This window comes from Bubalus kerabau, chromosome 1 (genome assembly GCF_029407905.1).
Source record: "Bubalus kerabau isolate K-KA32 ecotype Philippines breed swamp buffalo chromosome 1, PCC_UOA_SB_1v2, whole genome shotgun sequence".
Taxonomy (NCBI): Eukaryota; Metazoa; Chordata; class Mammalia; order Artiodactyla; family Bovidae; genus Bubalus; species Bubalus kerabau.
Window position 1 is genome coordinate 167144700 of NC_073624.1, and position 21514 is coordinate 167166213.

General features: G+C 39.0%; 1 protein-coding gene and 1 non-coding gene across 2 annotated transcripts; both read left to right on the plus strand.

Annotated features, from left to right (window-relative positions):
* Positions 1-2: 2 nt before the first annotated feature.
* On the plus strand, positions 3-20918 carry LOC129621789 (mitochondrial import inner membrane translocase subunit Tim23). The gene is made up of 7 exons (XM_055538639.1): positions 3-258; positions 2923-2981; positions 10421-10514; positions 10735-10819; positions 13290-13348; positions 15077-15187; positions 20411-20918. The coding sequence occupies exons 1-7, from the start codon at positions 153-155 to the stop codon at positions 20524-20526; spliced, it is 630 nt and encodes a 209-aa protein (XP_055394614.1). The 5' UTR covers positions 3-152; the 3' UTR covers positions 20527-20918.
* On the plus strand, positions 12529-12728 carry LOC129642574 (small nucleolar RNA SNORA74). Its single transcript, XR_008709828.1, has one exon. It is a non-coding gene; the product is annotated as a small nucleolar RNA SNORA74 (small nucleolar RNA).
* Positions 20919-21514: the final 596 nt, after the last annotated feature.

The following is a 21514-nucleotide window of genomic DNA, read 5'->3' on the forward strand; positions in this document are numbered from 1 at the left end:
GAGGTTTAGCGAGCACCGGCGCCCGGAAGGTCAGTGTGTGAAGGAGCCGGTGGTACGCGGGTCTCCCCGCTGTTACCGAGGAGCGACGGCCGAGCGGACTATCTCGGCCTGAGGCGGCGGGGAGAAGCAGACGGGCAGTTTGCTGCGACACCATGGAGGGCGGCGGGGGTAGTGGCAACAAAACCACTGGGGGGTTGGCCGGCTTTTTCGGAGCCGGCGGAGCAGGCTACTCGCACGCGGATTTGGCTGGAGTCCCGCGTAAGTATCAGGCCTGGCCTGCGAGCATTTCTCACTGGTTCTTGCCACCACCCCACACGTGCGGTGTGTCCTGTTCTCTCTCTCTCTCTCTCTCTTATTATTATTATTATTGCTGCGGCCGCAAGCTTCAGTACCAGTAGTGGGGCTAGTGTGTCTGCACGGCCGCATTTTCCAACACTGAACGAGTGTTTGGAGCCGTGGATCCGGAGAAGCTCTCTGTGGCTGACTTGGATCCAGGAGATATACTGCATGTTTTTTCTTTTATATTCAGGCTTCCTGCCTTACCGTTCCTCCCACATATCGAGGCCATAGGTAACTTTTTAACACAAAGTCACATATTCTAAACCACGAAGTAGTAGCCTTCAGAGCAAAACACTCTATAATAATGCATACGGGGAGAAAGAAATATGCGTCGAGACAAGTGGAGAAACTTGGAGGAGAACTGAACTTTTTTATAGATATGAGAAAGAAGCCAAGAAGGAATTTTGGGAAGGGAAATATTCAAGTTACAGGGTGCCGAGGCACGAACACCCTGCCTGCGCCCTCTCCTAAATACCACGAATGTGTATTCCAGATCTTTGGAACTTTCTAACTGTGGTTATTCACCTGGATGAGTAAAACGTGGACTTAAAGATAGTGGGAAGTTGGTGAAGGATAAGAGCTTTATAAAACTTGTATCCTGAGACTCTTTCTACTTTTTCTTTAGGTCTTTTATGCTCAAAAACAAAAACGGCTTTTAAAGTTCCTAGTGTCACCTGTGTTAAAACTGAATCTAGAACATAGCTTGCATATAATAAGTTATAGGATATGGCTAGTTCATGCGTTTCAGAGCACAAAGAGCACTGCCTTAATGTGAAAGGCATTCTTACGTTAGGATTTCAAGGTGAATTAAGAGATCAAGGAGTAAACACTATTCATTGAGTACTTGAGATGGAGTTTTCTGGGTGCAGGACTGCAGCAGTTATATTTTTTTAAATGACTGATGTTTTCACAGAGCTTCCATTCCATTGAAGTGAGCCAAGTAAGTAATGGGCCAAGTAAGAAAGTGTTTCAGTTAGTGGTAAGTGTGTAAAGACAAACAGGATTTTAAGATTGGTGATGGGAGCTACTGCTAAGTCGCTTCAGTCGTGTCCGATTCTGTGCGACCCCATAGATGGCAGCCCACCAAGCTCCCCTGTCACTGGGATTCTCCAGGCAAAAACACTGGAGTGGGTTGCCATTTCCTTCTCCAAATGGGAGCTGAAGCCCTTTAAAAATGGCCTAGGAAAAACTACTCAGGGTTGTTGACATTTGAGCTGTGACCTGAATACCATTCAGATGTCTGAGGGGAGGTAAGTGTTTAAGGAACAGCTGTTAGGCCATTGTGCCTACAATCTACAGGGGAGGTGGTGAGGCTGGAGATACTGAGATTAGAGGGGAAGGAATGGCAGCTAATGAAGTGTTTTATAAGGAGTTTGGACTTAGTCACAAGTGTAAATGGAAGCCATTTAGATTGATTTCCTTTTCTGAAAAAAAAAAATCACTTTAATTACCCTTTAGAAAATGAATTGGAAAGACTGGAGCAAGTAAGGAGTCCAATTAGGTAGTGATTGGACTAGGATGGTAGCAATAAGGATGGTGAGTAACAATTCAAGATAGATACTGGATATAGAACTAATAGGACTTTGAATTGATGAAAAGACCAGAGTTCTGGGTAATGGATAGATTTGAGAACAATCATCTGAGATACAGAGGATCCAAAGATTAAATTTAAAATGTGAGGAAGTTGATTTTTCCTTGATAGATTTTTCTGTCTTCAAAGGTAGTGGAATTCAAGTCTGGCCCTTGGAGAGCCCCCATTTTCCTTTGCCCTGACCCCCATCCTTCTGGTGATGACAGAATTCTCTATTATGAAAATCAACTTTGTCAGCAACTGTTAACACTTAGATCTGAAGGAATTGCCTTAAAATATTTATACACAACACATAACCCAAATGATTTTTTTTTCCCCTTCATGAATTGATTTGTCTCTTGTCATTCTTACTTTGCAATGTGTATAGTCCCTGGTGGCTCAGACAGTAAAGAATCTTCGTGCAATGCAGGAGACCCAGGTTTGATCCCTGGGTCAGGAAGATCCCCTGGAGAAGGGAATGGCACCTCACTCCAGTATTCTTGCCTGGAGAATTCACGGACCGAGGAGCCTGGCGGGCTACAGTCCATTGATAACAAAGAGCCAGACACGACTGAGCAACTAACACTCACACACACACACAATTATCAGGTATTTTTGTAGTAAAGTCAAAGGAAATCCCAGGGACGGTGGAGCCTGATGGGCTGCCATCTCTGGGGTTGCAGAGTTGGACACGACTGAAGCGACTTAGCAGCAGCAGAAGGAAATCAGCTCTTTAGATGAACTGGGCTGTGCTTCCTGCTACTTCAGTTATTTGGTCCATGTTACTGCCTGTCCTGATGTGAGAGCCTGAAACACCATTGCAGGATTGAGGGCACCAGGAGGAGTCAGCCCCTAAACTGCCAGACGGAAGGAGAAGACAAGGAAAGTGGGAGAATAATTTGCGTGCATTGTAGATCAGAATTGCAGAACACCTTGAAGAGTCAAGAGCAAAATTAATGCTAAATGAAATAACTAAATTTTTATTGCAATATATTGCTTTGTTTTCTCTCTAGTAACTGGTATGAACCCTCTGTCTCCTTATTTAAATGTGGATCCACGGTATCTCGTACAGGTAAGAATTTTATTAGTCTGGTCCTCTACGTTACCATTTAAAAAAACAACCGCAGATACCTTGACTTGATCTGTGATATGTGCTTCTAGAGGCATCAAGTCTCTGGTTCTCATTCACCCTTTTTACCCCACAAACTCTACGGATTTGCCTTGCATCTCTTCCTGACACTAGCTGATTAAAGGATTTGGGAGTTTGGTTGGTTTTTTGTTTTGTTTTTTCATTTTTTTTTTTAAGGTTGTGATAAAATTAACAAAATTTACCGTCTCTCACTGTACTGTTGAGTGGTTGCATTCCTGATACTGTATAGCTATTACCACCTACCAGTTCCATGCTTTTCATGTTGTAAAGCTGAAACTCTGTACCCATTAAACAGTAACTCCTTTTTCCATCCTCCTCCCAGTTCCTGACAACCACCCTTCTGCTTTCTGTCTTATGATTTTTGAATACTCTGAGTACCTCAAATAAGTGGAATCATACAGTATTTATTTTTTTGTGACTGATTTAGTTCATTTAGCATAATGCCCTCAAGGCTCATATGTCCTGTAGCATGTGTCAGAATCTCCGTCTTTTCAAGGCTGCATAATATCCCACTTTGCTTATCCGTTCACGTGTCCTGTGGACACTTCATTGCTTCCGTGTTTTAGTTGTGGGGAATCGTGCCACTGTGAATTTTGGTGTATAAATACCTTTTCCAGACCCTCATTCCAGTTCTTTTGACTATGTATCCAGAAGTAGGATTGCCTGTCACATGGCAGTCGTATTTCTAATCTTTTGAGAAACGGCTACACTGCTGTCCCCTGCAGCTGCACCGTGTGCATTCCTACCAACAGTGCACAGGGGCTGCAGTTTCTCCACGTTCTCACCAACAGTTTTATCATCTGGAATTTTTTGAGAATCGTTATTAAAATGACTGTGGAGTGGTGACTTACTGTAGTTTTGATTTGCGTTTCCCTAATGATTAGGGATGTTGAGCAACTTTTCATGTACTTATTGGCCGATTGTGTGTCTTTGGAAAAATCTCTGTTCACCTTCTTTGACCAACTTTGAATCAGTTCATTTGATTTAGGTTGTATTTAGGCGTTCTCTGTATATTCTGAGTATTAACCCCTTATAGATATATAACTTGCAAATATTTTCTCCCATTCTGTGGGTTGCCTTTTTCCTCTTGATGTTGTCTTTTGGTGCGTAAAAATCACGAAGGCCAATATTTTTGTTTTATCACTTGTTGCCTTTGGTGTCATATCCAAGAAATCACGGCTAAATGTGTTATTACAAAGCTTTTTCCCCAGTGTTTTCTTCTAAGAGTTTTACAGTTTTGGGTCTTCCATTTAAGTCTTTGATCCATTTTGAGTTAATTTTTGTATGTGGTGTTAGGTAAAGATCCAACTTCATTCTTTTTCATATGGCTATCCAGTTTTTACAGTACCGTTTGCTCAAAAGACTGTCTTTTCCCCGTGTAATGGCCTTAACATTCTAGCCAAAAATCGTTTGACCATATGTGCAAAGGTTTTTTTCTGGACTCTCTATTCTGTTCGTTGATCTGCATGTCCGTATGTATACTAGTACCACACTGGCGTACATTCAAGCTTATTGATGATTGTGGCTTTGGTAAGTTTTGAAATCAGCAAGTGTGAGTCCTTCAGGATTGTTATTCATTTTTCAAGATTGTTTTGATTCTTTGGAGTTTGTTCAAATTCCGTATGACCTTTGAAATGGGTTCCTCTGTTTCTGCAAAAATGTCAGTTCCTGTTTTGATAGGAATTATTGAATTTGTAGATTGTTTTGGGTAATATTGACATCTTAGCAATATTAAGTCTGATTCATGAATATGGGATATGTTTTCATTTCTTTCTGTCTTTTTAAATTACTTCCAGCAAGTTTTACAGCTTTCCTTGTAGAAGACTTTTACCTCCTTGGTTAAATTAATTCCTAAGTGTTTTTATTGTTTTTGATTCTGTTGTAAGTGGAAGTGTTTTCATGATCTCCTTGGGTGGTTTATTGTTTGTAGACAGGCATCTGCTCTTTCTGTTGACTTTGTATCCTGTTACTTTGCTGAATTTATTTATTAGTTATAACAGGGTTTTGTGCAGTCTTTAGAATTTTCTAACATATAAGATCATCTATGAAAAAAATTTTTACTTCTTTCTTTCTAATTTGGGTGCCTTTTCATTCTTCTTTCCTAATTGCTCTGGCTAGAAATCCTAATACTGTGTTGAATAGAAGTGACCAAAAAAAAAAAAAAGAGCATCTTGGCCTTGTTCCTGTGTATTAGAGGAAAACCTTTCAGTCTTTCACCTTTGGATGTGGTATTTGCTGTGAGTTTTTCATGTATGCCTTTTATTATGTTGGGGTAGTTTCCTTTTATTCCTAGTTTGTTGAGTTTTTGTCCTGAAAGTATGTTGGATTTTGTGGAGTATTATTTCTGCATCAGTTGAGATGGTCGTGTGGCTTTCCCCCTTCATTCTGTTAATATGGTTTATTACACTGATGAGTTTTCATTTGTTAGGACATCCTGCATCCCAGGAATAAGTGCCACGTGGTCATGATGTATAGCCCTTTGAATATGCTGCTGGCTTTGGTTTCCTAGAATTTTGTTTTAAAATTTTGCATCAGTGTTCATAGGGGATTTTGGTCTGTAGGTTTTTTGTAGTGTCTTTGTCTGGCTTTGGTATGATCATACTTGCCTCACACACAGAGTCATGAAATGTTCCAAGTATTTCCTCCACTTCAGGTTTTTGGAAAAGTTTGAGGATTGGTGTTAGGGTTTTGGAGTTTTTTGTTTTTTTCCATCTGCACTCCACGGCTTCCCTGTCCAGAGGTTGAACCCAGCCTGTGGCAGTGAGAGTCTGGAATCCTAACCACTAGGCCACCAGGGAACCCCTGGATTGGGGGTTAGTTCTTTAAATGTTTGATAAAACTTAACCAGTGAAGCCATCAGGTCCAGGGTTTTTCTTTGTTAGTTTTTTTTTTTTTTTTTTTTTAATTAGTGATTCAGTCTTCTTACTGGTCTCTTTTTTTTCTGTTTCTTGGTGAGTTTTGTTTCTAGGAATTTGTACATTTAGTCAAGGACATTCAGTTTGTTGGCATACAATTGTTAATGACAGTTTCTTATAATCCTTTTAAATTCTTTAGAATCAGTAGTGATATCCTCACATTCATTTCTGATTTCAGTAATTTATTTCCTTTATCTCTGCTCCAATCTTTTACTATGGGGTCTTCCCTGATGGCTCAGCAGTAAAGAATCTGCCTGCCAGTGCAAGAGATGCGAGTCCAATCCCTGGGTTAGGAAGATCCCTGGAGAAGGAAATGGCAATCCACTCCAGTATTCTTACCTGGGAAATCCAAGGACAGAGGAGCCTGGTGGGCCACAGTCCATAGGATCACAAAGATTCAGACATGACTGAGTGACTGACACTTTGCTTAATGTATTTTGATGGTCTGTTACTAGATAAGTAAATGTTTATAATTGTATTTTCTTGCTGTGTTGAAACTTTATTGATGTAATATCATTCTTTGTTTCTTACAAACTTTTTATTTTCTAATTTTAATACAGCCACCCTGCTCTTTTGGTTGTTATTTGCAAGGAATATCTTTTTCCATCCTTTCACTTTCAACCTTTTTGTGTCTTTGGAAGTAAAGTGAATCTGTTGTAGGCGCCATATGTATAAATGGATCACATTTCTGAGTGCATTGCGCTAATCTCTGTCTTTTGTCTAGAGAGTTGAATACACTTTAAAGTGGTTACTGCTAAGGAGAGATATTTGGTGTTTTGCTCTTCATTTTCTGTAACCTAACTTTTGTCTCTCCTTTCTTACATTAATAACTTCTTTTGTGTTTGATTTTTTTGTAGGGAATTGTTTAAATTCCTTTCTCATAACCTTTTTTTTTTAATATACTCTATAGCACTTTTCTAAAGTTATAGCACTAATTAGAATTTATATCAGTTTAACTTTACTAACATACAAAAATACTGCTCCTTTACCAACTGTGCCTGCCCCCTCAATCGTTGATGTCACAGAATCGTTATCTTTATACATCATGTGCTTAAAAACATGGTCTAATAATTCTTTTAAACCCTTCACAGTTTTAAGTCCTGTAGAAATACGAGGGTGGAGGCACGAGCAGCCTACAGTAGTGCTTCGCTAACCGCCCGTCTGCTTGCTTTATCACGCTCTGCCCCTTCATCGGGCCATGAGCTCCTGCCTTGCGTCCTCTCGCTGTTCTTTGCTGGACTCCCTTCATCATGTCTTGCAGGGCAGGTCCAGTGGTCACAAACTCGCTCAGCTTTTATTTTTCTGGGAATTTTTAATATCTCCTTTATTTTTGAAGGACAGGTTTATATATCAGCCCACTTCCTAGTGGCCTCCAAAGTTTCTCTTGAGAAATTGACTGATCATCTTATTGAGGATCCTTATATGTAAGTTGCTTCTCTCTTGCTACATTCAAGAATCTCTCTCTGTAGCTTTCAAAACTTTTGATTTTAATACATCCCAGTATGGGTCTCTTTGGATGTATCTTACTTGGTGTTTATTGAGTTTCTTGAATGTTCACTTGCATCTCTCTTATCAAATTTGGAAGTTTTCGGCCATTGTTTCTTCAAACATTCTCCTTCTGTGACTCTCAGAGTCTGTATTTTCATCTGCTTTGTGATATCACACAGATCCTTTAGGCTCTCTTCACTTCTATCCAATTATATTTCCTCCTGATCCTAAGACTCAGTAATTTCTATTGTCTTATAGTTGGTGATTGTCTATTCTACCTGCTCAAATCTTTGAATCCATTTAGTGAATTTACCAGCTGCTATTCTTTTCAGTTTCAGAACTTATTTTTGGTTTCTTTCTAGGTTTTCTTTCTGTTTCCCTTTTGTTCATACATTGTCTTGACTTGCTCCACATCTCCCTTAGGTCTTTGAGCATCTTTATGACGATTATTTTAGAGTCATTTAGATCTGGCTTTCCTTTGAAAGCCTGGTCAGTCTACTCAGGTGTTTTTTAGGGATGTTTCTGTTGATTTTTTTTTTTTTTTTTTTTTCCGTTGAATGGCCCATACTTTCCTATTGCTTTGTATGCCTTGTGATTTTTTGTTGTTGTTGAAAACCAGACATTTCTAATAATGTGGTTAAGTCTGGAGATCAGACTCTCCTGCCTTCCCTGAGGGTTGCCTTTATTTGGTTATTGTTTGCGTTTTAATCATACAGGCTGCCTTGGTGTGGAGGGCCAGCCTGGAGTATAAGCTTAAGCTGTTCTCAGTCCTTTTCAGAGCCTACACTTTTTTCCTGGACGTGTGTTGTCTCTTTCTGATTTTTCCTTTGGATAAAATTGCTTTTGAATGTTCTAGTCTTTAATGTCTAGTTCATGAAGGAGGAAACAGGAAGGGGAGCAGCTCCCAGCTTTTCTTCAAAAGGCTGGGAAGAGGCAGGGGTGGGGAGGGTGCAGCAGCAGCGGCACCCCTGCAACCAGGAGCAGGGCTCAGTGTGCACCCCTGTGACCAGGAGCAGGGATCGGAGCGCCGATTAAAGGTTTACATGCAAAAGCAACAAGCGGTTAGCTTCTGAACCCCATAAACATATTGTGTGAGAAGTTACAAAATTATAAGAGATCATTAATGTGGGAATCTTTTTCATCTTAAACCAAATCAGTACATCTGAAAAAAAAATTCTTTACTACCTGAGTTTATTTTATTAGATCAGGTTATTGTTGTTCAAAAGCCTATGGAAATAAGAGTGGTCCAATGAATACAAACATTTGAAATTAGGGATTATACATTTTAAGGTTTATATTAGCCTCAGTTTTTTGTTGTTTGTTTTTGTGGGGTTTTGATGTTTTGTTTGGGTTTTTTTTTTTTTTCTTTTGGAGAAGTTGCTGATTCAATACAAATAAAGTTGCAAAAAAAGAAAAACTCAGGTTACAACATTAAAAGGGCTTCCCAGGTGGTACTAAGGGTAAAGAACCCACCTGCCAATTCAGGACACGCCAGAGGGTTAGGAAGATCCCCTGGAGGAGGGCGTGGCAACCGACTCCAGTATTCTTGCCTGGAGAATGCCACAGACAGAGGAGGACTGGCTGGCTACAGTCCATGGGTCGCAGAGAGTCAGACATGACTGAGCTACTTAATGCACACAAACAGCATCAAAGAGTAATTGTTGGATATCTCAGGAATGCAAGGTTGACTCATTACCTGAAGAGTGAGTCAGTGATGCCGTGCACTTGTGCCTGCTGATGTTGATTATGACCATCTTTTTTTTCCCCCATTTGTATTAGGATCCATTTCTGGATCATAAATAATTATCATATTGTTTACCTCATCATGTTAAGTACAGCATTCCTAAAAACCTTAAACAAGAAGCACAATTTAAAACTAAGTCATTACTTGAAAAGTCAGGAAGCACTCAGAATTTACAAATATATGTTTAATATAGTTAGACATAGAATCTATTCAGCTTTGCTTACCCTTTCAGCAGACCGTTTCTGTGTGATGAGAGGACATGCGCTTATTTATCTGCACAGTTTCTGGTAAGAATTCATGCACAAGCCATCGGAGCTGGTGCAGAGCAGTTCTCCTCATCGTGAGGCATTTACCAGAGGCCAGTGTTTGCCAAAGCGATGTTTATTTGTTAGCAGTTTTTGTTAAGGGTGTGTGCTATGGTTCAGGAGCTTATTTTAGCTATTTTTATATGAAAAGCTTGGCAGAAATGTAAATGTATTTGTTCTTCATAAAAGTATTGATTGCAGAATCAATCCTGTTGTGCTCTTACAGTGATGCTTCTCAACCTAGGATTCTTGAGTGATCTTCAGGGCAGGGAGCTCATACCAAATTTTGTGTATGCATTTACTAGAAGGAGGGTAGCTTTCCTTCTAGTAGCTTTCCGAGATTATAAAAGGAATATATGCCCTCCAAACAGTTAAGAACTGTTAAAGTGGTGTTTTTGCCCTTGTGTAAGTGATCCAGTCTATTGTACTTCTCTAGTTTTTGCTCGTTTTTTATGATCATTTGGTCTTACATATAGTAAAATGGTGGTTGATAAATAGTATTCATAGCTGCAGAATGAGTTATTTTCTCCTTCCAGACTGGTTTTTTGTTACCTCTCATAGCTTTCAGTTTGCCTTTCTATAGAGATGGCACTCTTAAATTGTCAAATTTATCGTGAGGGCAAATTACGTGTAATCTATCAAACTTACATTGAGAAGCTAAATTCTGAGCAAGAATTTCTCCTAAGAACTAATGAGCATAACTGTATATGTTACGTATTTCATTTCACTTTGGTTTATATGTTGCTTTTGTTGCAGAAAGTTTTGTCTTTGTTTGACAAAGTATAGTGGAGTTTTACTTAATTTACGTTTTACGTTCTGTGAAAAACTCCTTTGAAAAATTAAACACTTTGCAAGTATAATACGTGTGTTGAGGGGAGCTGAACTTGATTTTCTTTATTATCCCTGTAGGATACAGATGAGTTTATTTTACCAACTGGAGCTAATAAAACCCGGGGCAGATTTGAACTGGCCTTCTTTACCATTGGAGGATGTTGTATGACAGGTTGGTATTTATATGTGGTTTTTAAGTGAAGTGTCCTAAATCCAGGTAGTCAAAAGTGCTTAAAATCCAAGGCAATTAAAATAATAGCTTCAGGGTGGTTTTTAAAAAAAAATCATTATTTACATTTTTTCTTATTAAATAAAAATGAAAAAGAATCAAGTATAATTGCTCTTTAATATAAAGCTGATTATTTGAATGAATTATTACTGTGATTTGCCAGGGGCTGCATTTGGGGCAATGAATGGTCTACGGCTAGGATTGAAGGAAACCCAGAACATGGCCTGGTCCAAACCAAGAAACGTACAGTAAGTCTCATGTAACGACACACGGATGCTTGAGCATCAATCTCTACTTTGTTGGCTTGATGAGCAAGACCTTGAGATTACAATATTTAGAGAACTGTATAATTTTTGGTCAAGTTTTTTGCTGGTGTTTTCCCTTTATTCATTGTAAAAGGAATTTAGGAATAAAGTTGCTGGGTCTAAGCTTTTAGAAGGAGTGATTTTTGAATCCGTGTCCATCAGCTGGGGCTATTCCAACCTAACTTCTCAGCTACACCTGTTCTATTTTGCAGGCCTATATTACATGCTTTTCAAATTGTTGAATTACTAGTACATTATTTGGATTGTTCAGGGCTGTGCAAAACCATAGGACGTGGTAAGTGAAGAAATAAGAAGCACATAAGAGTAATTACTAAATCTGCTGTCATTTGATTGAATTTCTCATTGATTTCATCCTCCATTTCTGAAATGCAGAAAATTTCCATGAAATTCCTAGAACTTAGAGATGGTTCTGAAAGGAGTAAGATAGTCTTATCTTAGGAAACTGAAGTTTGTAGAGAAGGGAAAGGGCAAATAAAAAAGTCAGAAAGTGTACATAATGTTGTATCTTCACCCTGCTTAAGAAATAAACATGACCAGTTCCTTTTGCTGTTCCTTAAATAATATGTTATTTAGCTTTTTTTAAAAAGCGTATTTTATGCTTCATATGAGCAGAAGGACACAGTATGTGTTTTTCTGTGTCTTCCTTTAAGCTCCATGTTCCTTAGCCAGCAGATGGCAGCAGGTGTGTTAGAATTAGGTCTTGGGAACCTGAAGGCCTGTCAAACTTTCACCTTCCTGTTACTGTATGGATCACTGCCCTTGCTTTACAAGCTCAGATCCTTGAATATTTTTGTATTTGTATTCGTAATATTCAGTCTTTACTCCAGTTTTGTTTTGTTTTTACTTTTTGTATTATGGATCGTTTTGAATATATACAAAAGTAGGCAAAATAGTACAGTGAACAGCTATGAACCATAACCCAAGTTCAACAGCCATTAACCAGCAGGACCAGTTGTGTCCCATCTCTTTCTTCCCTCCCATATTATTTTGAAACAAATCCCCAGCATCATATTATTAAATAACAATTTGGAAGGTCTCTTAGAAAAGATAACCTTTGTTTCTTAAAACCATCATAGTTATTCATTTTTGAGAGAGTTGAATTAGTTTGCTTTTTTAAAGTCAGATTTTTTTATATCTTATACATCATTTTCTTTTATATACTCATTCTGATTTTTTTAGACAGAGATAGCATTTAAAACATGGAAAGATAGTCAGGTTTCAGGCCAGAAAAGATCTATGTCGTTTCAAAGCCCAGATTCATTCCTTATTGGGATCTTGGGTAAGTTTCCCTACTTTCTGCCTTTAACCTGTTGAGATGCTCACAATGAGAAGTAAGTAAGGACCCGGTAAATGAGAGTGTGTTGCCCAGTCGTGCTCCAGAGAACTCGGCCGCCTTGCAGTGCCACCAGCAAGACGGTAATGAAAATTAATAGTTTTAGAAGCTTATCACAAATGAAAACCAATTAAGTGCTAAACCTAACATTAGTAAACATGTAGCAATTAACTATTTAACAATATTTGTAATCATTACTAATTCTTTAAATAATCCTTCAGAAGTAATACAGAGTTTTGTTGTTATTGAGCATTAATGTGAATGGGTCTTTACTGCTTGTTCCTGTGTTTCCGTGGTTGCCAGCAGCGGTCAGCTGCCGGGACAGCCGTTCCTGTGGCAGCGTTACACTGCTGGGAGAGGAACGCTCTGCCCTCGCCTCCGGCTGCCTTCGCCGCTGTTCTGGTGGCGTCCGGCGCTGCTGAGGGCAGGGCTGTGCTCCCCTGAGAGTGTGCTAAGCGCGCACCCTGGCCGCTTAGTGCTGGTGTGGGAGCAGACACAGAGTGCGCTTTCTTCAGGTTTCTAATGAGGTGGCTTTTTCCTTCTCTGAGTATCTGTCTTTTATTTTGCTTTGTATTCCATAGTATTCCACACTTTGATTCTTCTTAATATTCTAAGAATGTACTACCCCCCACACAAACCCTAAGCAACTAATTATAAGCTAGCTTGTCTGTTATAATGTCTTTTTCTTTTTAACATAGATCGGTTTCTGTAAACTTCTTTGTAAAATACATTCCAGTATATCATTCAGACCTTTTATATATTTAATAATTTTATGTATTTAGTAAGTAGAATTTTCTTTACACATTATCCTTAAAACATTGGGAGTTTTTAACCTAACCTTCATTTATGTAAAGTAAAAGCAATCCTTATTGAATTCTAAGGAGATGTTAAGTTTTAAAATTAAAAAAATAAAATTAAGAAAACTTTGGGTATTGTTTTATGTATTTAAAATTGATGCTATATGGTATTTAGTATTTAGTATTTAGTATTTAGTATTTTTCTAAATACTAAAGAAATACTGGTTCTAAATACAGATTCTTTCTCTTTCTGCCCTGGTAGGATCTTGAACATGGTGACTAGGCAAGGGGCACTTTGGGCTAATACCCTAGGTTCTCTGGGTAAGTAGATACCTCACTTTATAATAAATCATCATCATTACAAAGAAAGAATGTACATGTATCATGAACAGTTTGATCAACTAAAATTCTGGTGCTGGGATGTTCATAATTATGTTTAAATCCACTCTGGTGAGTAGTGTAAATACTACTTAGGAAAAGATCATAAACTATTGATATATAGCAAAATAGTGCCATGTACTAATACCATTCTGAATATACTATTTGCTAAATATTTTAAACACTACATACTCTCCTATCCCATCAAGACACCAAATAAAATCATATTTTAACTCAGTGAAGTCCAGATAGTTTAGCGCCAAGGCAGATGTTTTTGTGTGTTAGGAAAAGTTCAAGGTTCTATCGTAGATATGAGGAGGAATCCAGCCCTCCTGATATGTTTTCCTAATAGCCCATTCATCATCCTGTTTACCTAATGAGATTTCTCAGACTAATTGCCTGAGTTGCAATAGGGCCTTTGTAGATATTGGAAATACTTGCAGTTCTAAGGAAGCTATAATTTAGTAGCACTTAGGAACAAATGCTTTCATACTGTAGTGTTTATGAATGATTGACTCTTTTGATTATTCATGACTCATATAAGAAGCTCACTTATGGCACTTATGCCCTCAACCCAAGTTTTCTGTATCTGAAAGTCTGAAAGTCTTTTAACTGGTGGCAGATTAAGTAAGAGAAACTGTAGGTAGCTTATCACAAGATAAGAAAAGCCTCTTGTGTGACAGAGGTCCTAGCCTTGTCACAGGCTTTGGAAGCAGTACATGGTCACACTTAGAAAGTCAGGTTTGCATTTGGGATCCTAGTAAATGGCTACTTCCATGTGCTGCTTGTGCCCCCAAAACCCCTCCCCCTTGCAGCCACCCTCCTTTGTATCGATGCTTATGAGACTGCTTGCATACCTAGAGTGAGCCCCTGGACATGCTCAGTTTAATTAATGTTCCAGAAATATCAATTCTGAGCAAGCTGGAATGGTCAGTTACCCTGGATGTTTTCCTTATAATGTGATCAGTTATGATGTTTTGCTCAAGTTTAGTTTCAGTTAAATAAATTGAAACTGGAAGAAGAGCTTTTATAGAAGTATAAAAACTTACAGCAGAGGAGTTGCGAGGCTGAGTTTGCTGTAATTTTGAGAAAGGGCAGGAGAAGAGGTAATACATTCATGGCTATTTGGTCTTGAGGGGCACAATAGAATGGCGATTTAGGGGAAACGCTTGTTAAACTAAATAGTGCTATTGTTAGAGTTTTCACATGTGCAGAAACTAAATCTCAATTGTCTTAAAGTCGTATTTTTCTTAGAAATGCATGTGTTTTGCTTTTGTTTCTAAATTCTAAGTTCAGCTGTTAACAAATAAATGGAAGTGAAAAAGATATTCTTCCTGGGTCTCCACAGTGTTACTTTCCATAAATAGCTAATAAATTTCTTTTCTTTCCAAACATTTTCTTTGCCTATCATGTGCCTGCTCTACATGTTAGTAAACGAGCTCTTCCTGCATTTTGAGTGCATAGTATTCCGTTATGTGGACAGTCTCTCTGAATCAGTCCCCTTTTGAAAGTCATTTGATTTGTTGCTAGGCGTTTGTTATTACAAACAGTGCTCCAGTGATCACTGTTTACATGCCTCATGATGTCTGTAGAAGGCGTTTATCTGAATATGATTGCCATACTGACTTTCAGTTCACTTTTTATTCCTGATCAGCTCCATTTCCCTTGTAGCTTTGCTTTATAGTGCATTTGGTGTCATCATTGAGAAAACAAGAGGCGCAGAAGATGACCTTAACACAGTAGCAGCTGGAACCATGACAGGCATGTTGTATAAATGTACAGGTAGGTACCACTAAATGGTGAAATCGTCTCTCAATATAGTTGAAGTATGCTTTTTGGCCATACTGTAGTTTTTAAAAGAATTTTGTTTTGGTAGTATAGTGTTCTTTGATATCCCACGGTTTGTGACTTTATTTTTTAATTTTCATAAAATACACATAAAATTGACCATCCAAACTATTTAAATGTACAGTTCAATTATGTTAAGTATATTAACATCATTATGCAACTCCAGAACTTCTCTTCGTCTTATAAAACTGAAACTCTGCCCACTAAACAACAACTCTGTCTTTCCCCCTTCTGCAGCCCCTGGCAACCACCAGTCCAATTCTGTCTGTGAATTTGATTCCCTGAGGCCCCTCATGGAAGTGGAGTCGTGTCGTGCTTTTCTTCTAGTGACTGGCTTATTTCATTTAGCATAGCGTTCTCAACAGTATAGCATGTATCAGAATGTCCTTCCTTTTTAAGGCTGAATAACTCCATCATACATACACACCACATTGTCATTCATCTGTCAGTGGACACTTGGGCTGCTGCTGCCTTTGGCTGCGGTGCATGATGCTGTTATGAACAGGGGAGGAGTAAATCCTAAGAGTTGAATCAGAATTACTTGGATGAAGATCAAATATCAAATTGGCCCTTAAGATGGAAAAGAGATGAACATGTGCTGAGTTATGGTTCTATTCTCAGTAATAACCACTTAATATATAACTTGTTAAACTGTGAAGTGATAATCACACACCCCAGTTTCACAGATGAGCACATTGTTAAGATGTTCTTTTTCAAAAGATCATAAAACTAGTGGCAGCCCCAGGTTTCTCTCACATTTCTGCTTTCGCCTACATTTATGCCATAACTGCCTCTCTGTGTTCTGTACTCAAGCCTCTGGAAAGTCCTTTTGTTTGATTGCTTTATTATGCGTCAGACACTAAGTAATTTTTGTTCTTATGTAATTCCTCCATCACAAACATCAAGTAGCATTTTTTGCCTCATTTTTACTAGAAATGACAGAGAAGTCTCTCTTACAGGATTATAAAATCTAAAATTTCATGGTATATCTGAGAGCAAGAGGCTTTTTTAATATTGAAAATGGATAACATTTGGAATTATATCCCTAAGAACTCACAAGACTTGCAACACATGCATGTTCTTATACACATCAACAGAGCTCCTGGGTACAGGAAGACAGTAAACACCTTTTATAGACATGAAAATGTGGGCATAGAAAACCTGGTTAAAAACCTGAAAATACTTTCACACTGAAAATCTTTAGGGTCAGACAGGAGTTTACAACCTTAATTGGCACCACAGGGGTGGCACTCAGCCAGCAAGTGTTTAATCAGCCCAAACTGTGTTTATGAAAGATCAAAGTAAAATTTAAGGAACAGGAGATTTCACACAGAAATCTGGAAATGTTAGCTTCTTTTGCAAAAATGGAAGACACAGGGCTCACGTTGTATATGGTCGCAAATGGCAGGAGCTGAGTTGGGGGAGCTGCTACCCCAGTGGGTGGACACTGAAGCTCCAGCTCAGTGCTCACCAGTCCCTGTTTTCTTACTCAGCGTCAGCCATTACAGCATTTCCTGTGTCGGGGGCAGCCTTAAGTATAAGAATGGACTGAATTACCACCTCGTTTAAGACACATTACACATATTTTAAAGATACAAAGGGGAAGGCTGAATACTTGGGATTATCACAGGAAAAAAAATGAGAACCTAGTTTCCTGTGTCCAGGACTTCCTTGCAGGAATAGCATCTTTAACCTAGCCTGGGACATCTCCAACATAAATTATGGAAAAGAATGCTCATGGCTCAGAAGAGAAAAAGCAAAAAAGAATATTAATTGTCAGGTGACAAGTAGGTTTCATTTTTTCAGATTTCAGTTTCCATTGCAATGTGAAACACAGGAGAGGTAAGTAATCTGCTGACCCAGAATTCCAACATTGGTTCCTAGTTCCTGGCTGCCTAGTTTAACTCAGCACATCAAAATTGCTGACAGAGGCAAAGAAGTGTCTTGTATTGATTTCTGGTTTAGACTCCACTTAAGACAAAACACAGAATTTTGTGTGGCAGGAATTTATTTAAAAACTCCCAGATTCAAGGATTTGGAAAACAGTTGAGGTACTTCTTTAGTCTAGAGTCAGCCTAAACCATTAAGCAAAGAAGATGGATGATGGTAGCCCAGTGTCAGTATACTTAATGCTACTGAAGTGTACACTTAATAATGGTAAATTTTATGGTATGTGTATTTTATCACAATTTTAAAGAGAATTTTTTAAAAACAAGTTAAATAGTGTAGAAATTTGTTGAATTTGTAAGCTGTCTCAGTGTGTAGGTAAGGCCGTTCCTCTAAAACAAGGGCAACAGACTCCTGCTGGCCAGATGCCTGTCTCTTCACAGTTTGCAGACTAAGAATGTATTTTACATTTTAAAATAGTTAACATTTTACATGGTTATAAAAGTATCTACAATATGTAGGATCGAAACAGCAAGATAAACATTCTTTAGAAACATGCAGGTAAAAAGTGGAGTTATTTTCCAGCCATTTCAAGAAAAAGGTGCTGAGCCCTGTGCTAAAGTAACTGTCAGTTCAGAGTGTTAGCTCTGCCAGTAATCAGCTCTATACCAAATAAACTAGGCACTTAAATATTCTGGGCCTCATTTTCCCAGGTTTAGAAGAGATGACATTTGCCCTTTTTGGAAGAATTGTATAAGGATCCAAAAGATAGAAGATAAAATTGTGACACATAAGCCTCATGTTTGTTTTGCTTTATAGAGATTAACCATTGGCCTCATTTGGTTCACTGTGTTCAGAGCAAGTGTATTTGCTAATCAACTTCCTGTACTTAGTTGGGCAAAGGTTGTTTTGTTACAGAAAGCCTAAAGCCAAGGCTTTTAAACTCTTTAACAGATCAACCAGCTGGAAAACCCTGACATTATTGGAAAGAGTTAAAACTAAAACATAATAAAAGGCTACCCTTGAGTCAGGCTTCCCTGGTGGCTCAGCTGGTAAAGAATTCTCCTGCAGCGCAGGAGACCTAGGTTCAATCCCTGGGTTGGGAAGATCCCCTGGAGAAGGGAAAGGCTACCCACTCCAGTATTCTGGCCTGGAGAATTCCATGGACTATATATAGTCCACGGGGTCGCAAAGAGTTGGACATGACTGAGCAACTTTGACTTTCCCTGAGTCAGGATTACTGTGATGATTCCTAAATCATACACTACCTGTTTGGTATCTTCTTGCTAGAAACAGTTGCTCAGTTGTGCTAGAAACAATTTTTTCTTAGCCTTCAGAGAAGGCTAGTACAAAAGGCTAGTACAAAACGATGATATTTTGTACTAAAGTTGTTTCATTTTGGTATGAAAGTAGAAGGCATTCTAGGGGATAAATTGTTGAGACACTTAATATGCCACTGATGTCCCAAAGTTCTTAAATCTTTATCGTTTCCAGTTTACACTGGAGAGTCTTCTGTTTTTGTAACCTGCTTAAAGAACATTCATTACACTCAAAAAGTTTAGCTCTAATAACTGAACCATAGTGATGCTGTTCCAGATGGCATTTATTTTTCCTGGGTTTCATAGCTTATTTTTTCCATTTCTAGAAATTTGGTCTAAAGTTCATTGTCAGCCCATTTTTCAGCCACATTGAATACAGTTGCAAATTCACCTATCATGCCTAATCTTAAGTGTGGCAAGATACAGAGAGATGAGATAGACTTGAAGGAGGTATCTCCCATTTTCTGTGATTAATTTTTATGTTTTTCATCCCCCTTCCTACATATTTGATGGCTGTTTATAGGTGATGCCTGCAGTTTCTGTTTAAGAGAGATAATTAGGGTACTTCAGAGTTGAAGCCTAAGCCAGTCAGCTATCTACAGTCCTCAGGCTAGAGAGGCTCCTAGAGGGAGTAACTCTTTAATCTATCACCTGAAGCCATCTGGCAGGACGTGCATTGCAGAAATGGTTGGTCTGAAGTGTTCTAACTCAGCAGCGTCACTGAATTTCATGGAATGTATTGGAGTGTAGCTAAAGGGCTTCTAATAAGGTATATCTTAACCATTGGACCTCTGCTTTCCTAACACATGACTTGCAACAAATACTCCATAGATAAATACAGACTACCTGAAGTCTGTTATCCCTACTTATTTGTGAAACTGATAAGAGAACATGCAGTATTTCTTAAAAGCTTCTTTGGGTACCCCCATTCCTTTTACTAGACTTGGTGACTATTTTTAGGTAACTGGTTGAAACATTGTTTTTGCATTTCAAATGAAATACCTAGTCCATAATCTTTTTCCATGTGAAAAAATTCTTTTGTTAAGCAAAAATAGTTCAGTCTAATCCTAATCCTGGAATGTTTCAACTAGTACGACTGGAGCTTCCCAGGTGGCTCAGCGGTAAAGAATCTGCCTGCCAAGCAGGAGACACAGGTTTATCTGTGGGTCAGGAAGAGCCCTTGGAGAAGGAAACGGCAACCCACTCCAGTATTCTTGCCTGGAGAATCCCATGGACAGAGGAGCCTGGCGGGCTGCAGTCCTTGTGGCCGCAGCAGAGTCAGACACGACTGAGTGACTGAACGACAACATGCTGGTGCTAAGTTACATCTTTGCTCGTTAGTGGGAGATTTTCTGAAGCATCAGAATAGGGACAGGTAATGGGAGAGTTGGTGCTTCATCAGCACCCAACTCAGAACTTGATCACAGCCATCTTATCTCCCACCACTGTCCTGAGTCTTCAAAGTTAATATTTAGAGGACCTGTGCAGAGTCCAAAGCCTGTTAATACTGTTTCCAAAGAGGGTATCGCCTTGTTTACATACCGCCTTAAATCAGTTGACCGTGCCGGTGAAGTTCTAAAAATTAGGACTAGCAGGGAATTACTGATCTGCTTGGGATTTCAATAATAAGCATAAGGTCTTGTCCAAAAACGTCCTAGGATCAAGTCAGATTGAAAAAAGTCAAAAAACCTTGCTGATAACTGTGAAATTAAAAGTGAAAAAAGGTTGTTACTATGGATACATAGTTTACATATAAGCAGGTAATTTAGGGGGAATCTGTTTCTACTGAATTTCAGTCTTGGTTTATTATTTTCAGACCTTAATCTCCTGCTTGGGACGAAATCTTCATAAAAACGAAGAGTGTGTCTCAGCTTTACAAACCTCTGTCACCCTCTGATGGGACAGTATGCAGCACAAGTCTGTAATGGTATTTTCTCTTTTCCTCTCCCAGGTGGTCTTCGAGGGGCAGCACGAGGTGGTCTAGCAGGACTAACGCTTACAAGCCTCTATGCTCTATATAATAACTGGGAGCACATGAAAGGCTCTGTGCTCCAACAATCACTCTGAAGATTCTGCTCGTTTACAAACGGAGGACACTTTAGTAGTCACCCTGATCAATTTATAAGTCAGTCTGGAGGCATTTACTCTTTTATGTACAACTCATTTGAAAAACTAGAGATTCCAGCTTGCTGTGATGAAGATCATGGATGGTTGACCAGGACTGGCACTCCTTCCAGCCATTAGTGAGTTGAAGACAAAACACCCTGTGGCGGCTGAGTAATGTGGTTCTCATAAGAAGATCTCGCACCTGTTTTTGCTCCTACCCACTTCTGGAAAACCACCTAATCCCAGAATTCAGGTGTGCTTGTCAATATTGTATCAGCCACATTTGTTCATTTAATGATCCAAGACTGTAATATTGCTCTGTATTCCCAATAAAGGGTGAAAATAGAACTGAAGTCCTTACTCCAACATTAACATAATGGATGTTTCTCCAAAGTCGCTCTTGACTTATCTCTGCTCCCATAGGGCAGAGGATGTTTCATGTTTGTGATGAAGTGAAGGGCTACTGGCAGCATTAGCAGCTAGGTTAAAATTTTTCTCCAACAGAGTTGACACTAAACCACCTCCAGGTGTTTCAGGCTGTTACACCACTGGTGTCCTGTGCCGGAGAGGCATCAACTCAGCCTCGCGGGGACGAGAGAGACGGCACAGACAAAAGCTGAGGGTTTCTGAGGAAGCCCTGGGAAAGCTAAGGGAAGGAAGGATCAACTCAGCCTCGCGGGGACGAGAGAGACGGCACAGACACAAGCTGAGGGTTTCTGGGGAAGCCCTGGGAAAGCTAAAGGAAGGAAGGACAAGTTACTTGATTTCTGAGTTTGTTTTCTCATTATGAAATGAAATTAATCAAATAATGCACTCTAGGTTACATATATACATAATAAACAACTGGTGGCTATTGTGATTACCGAGAAAGTAAAGTAGAGCCTTTTTGAACGCATCTAGTTAGGAATTTGGCAGAAAAGCAGTGGACAACAGCAGATAGTAATAACAT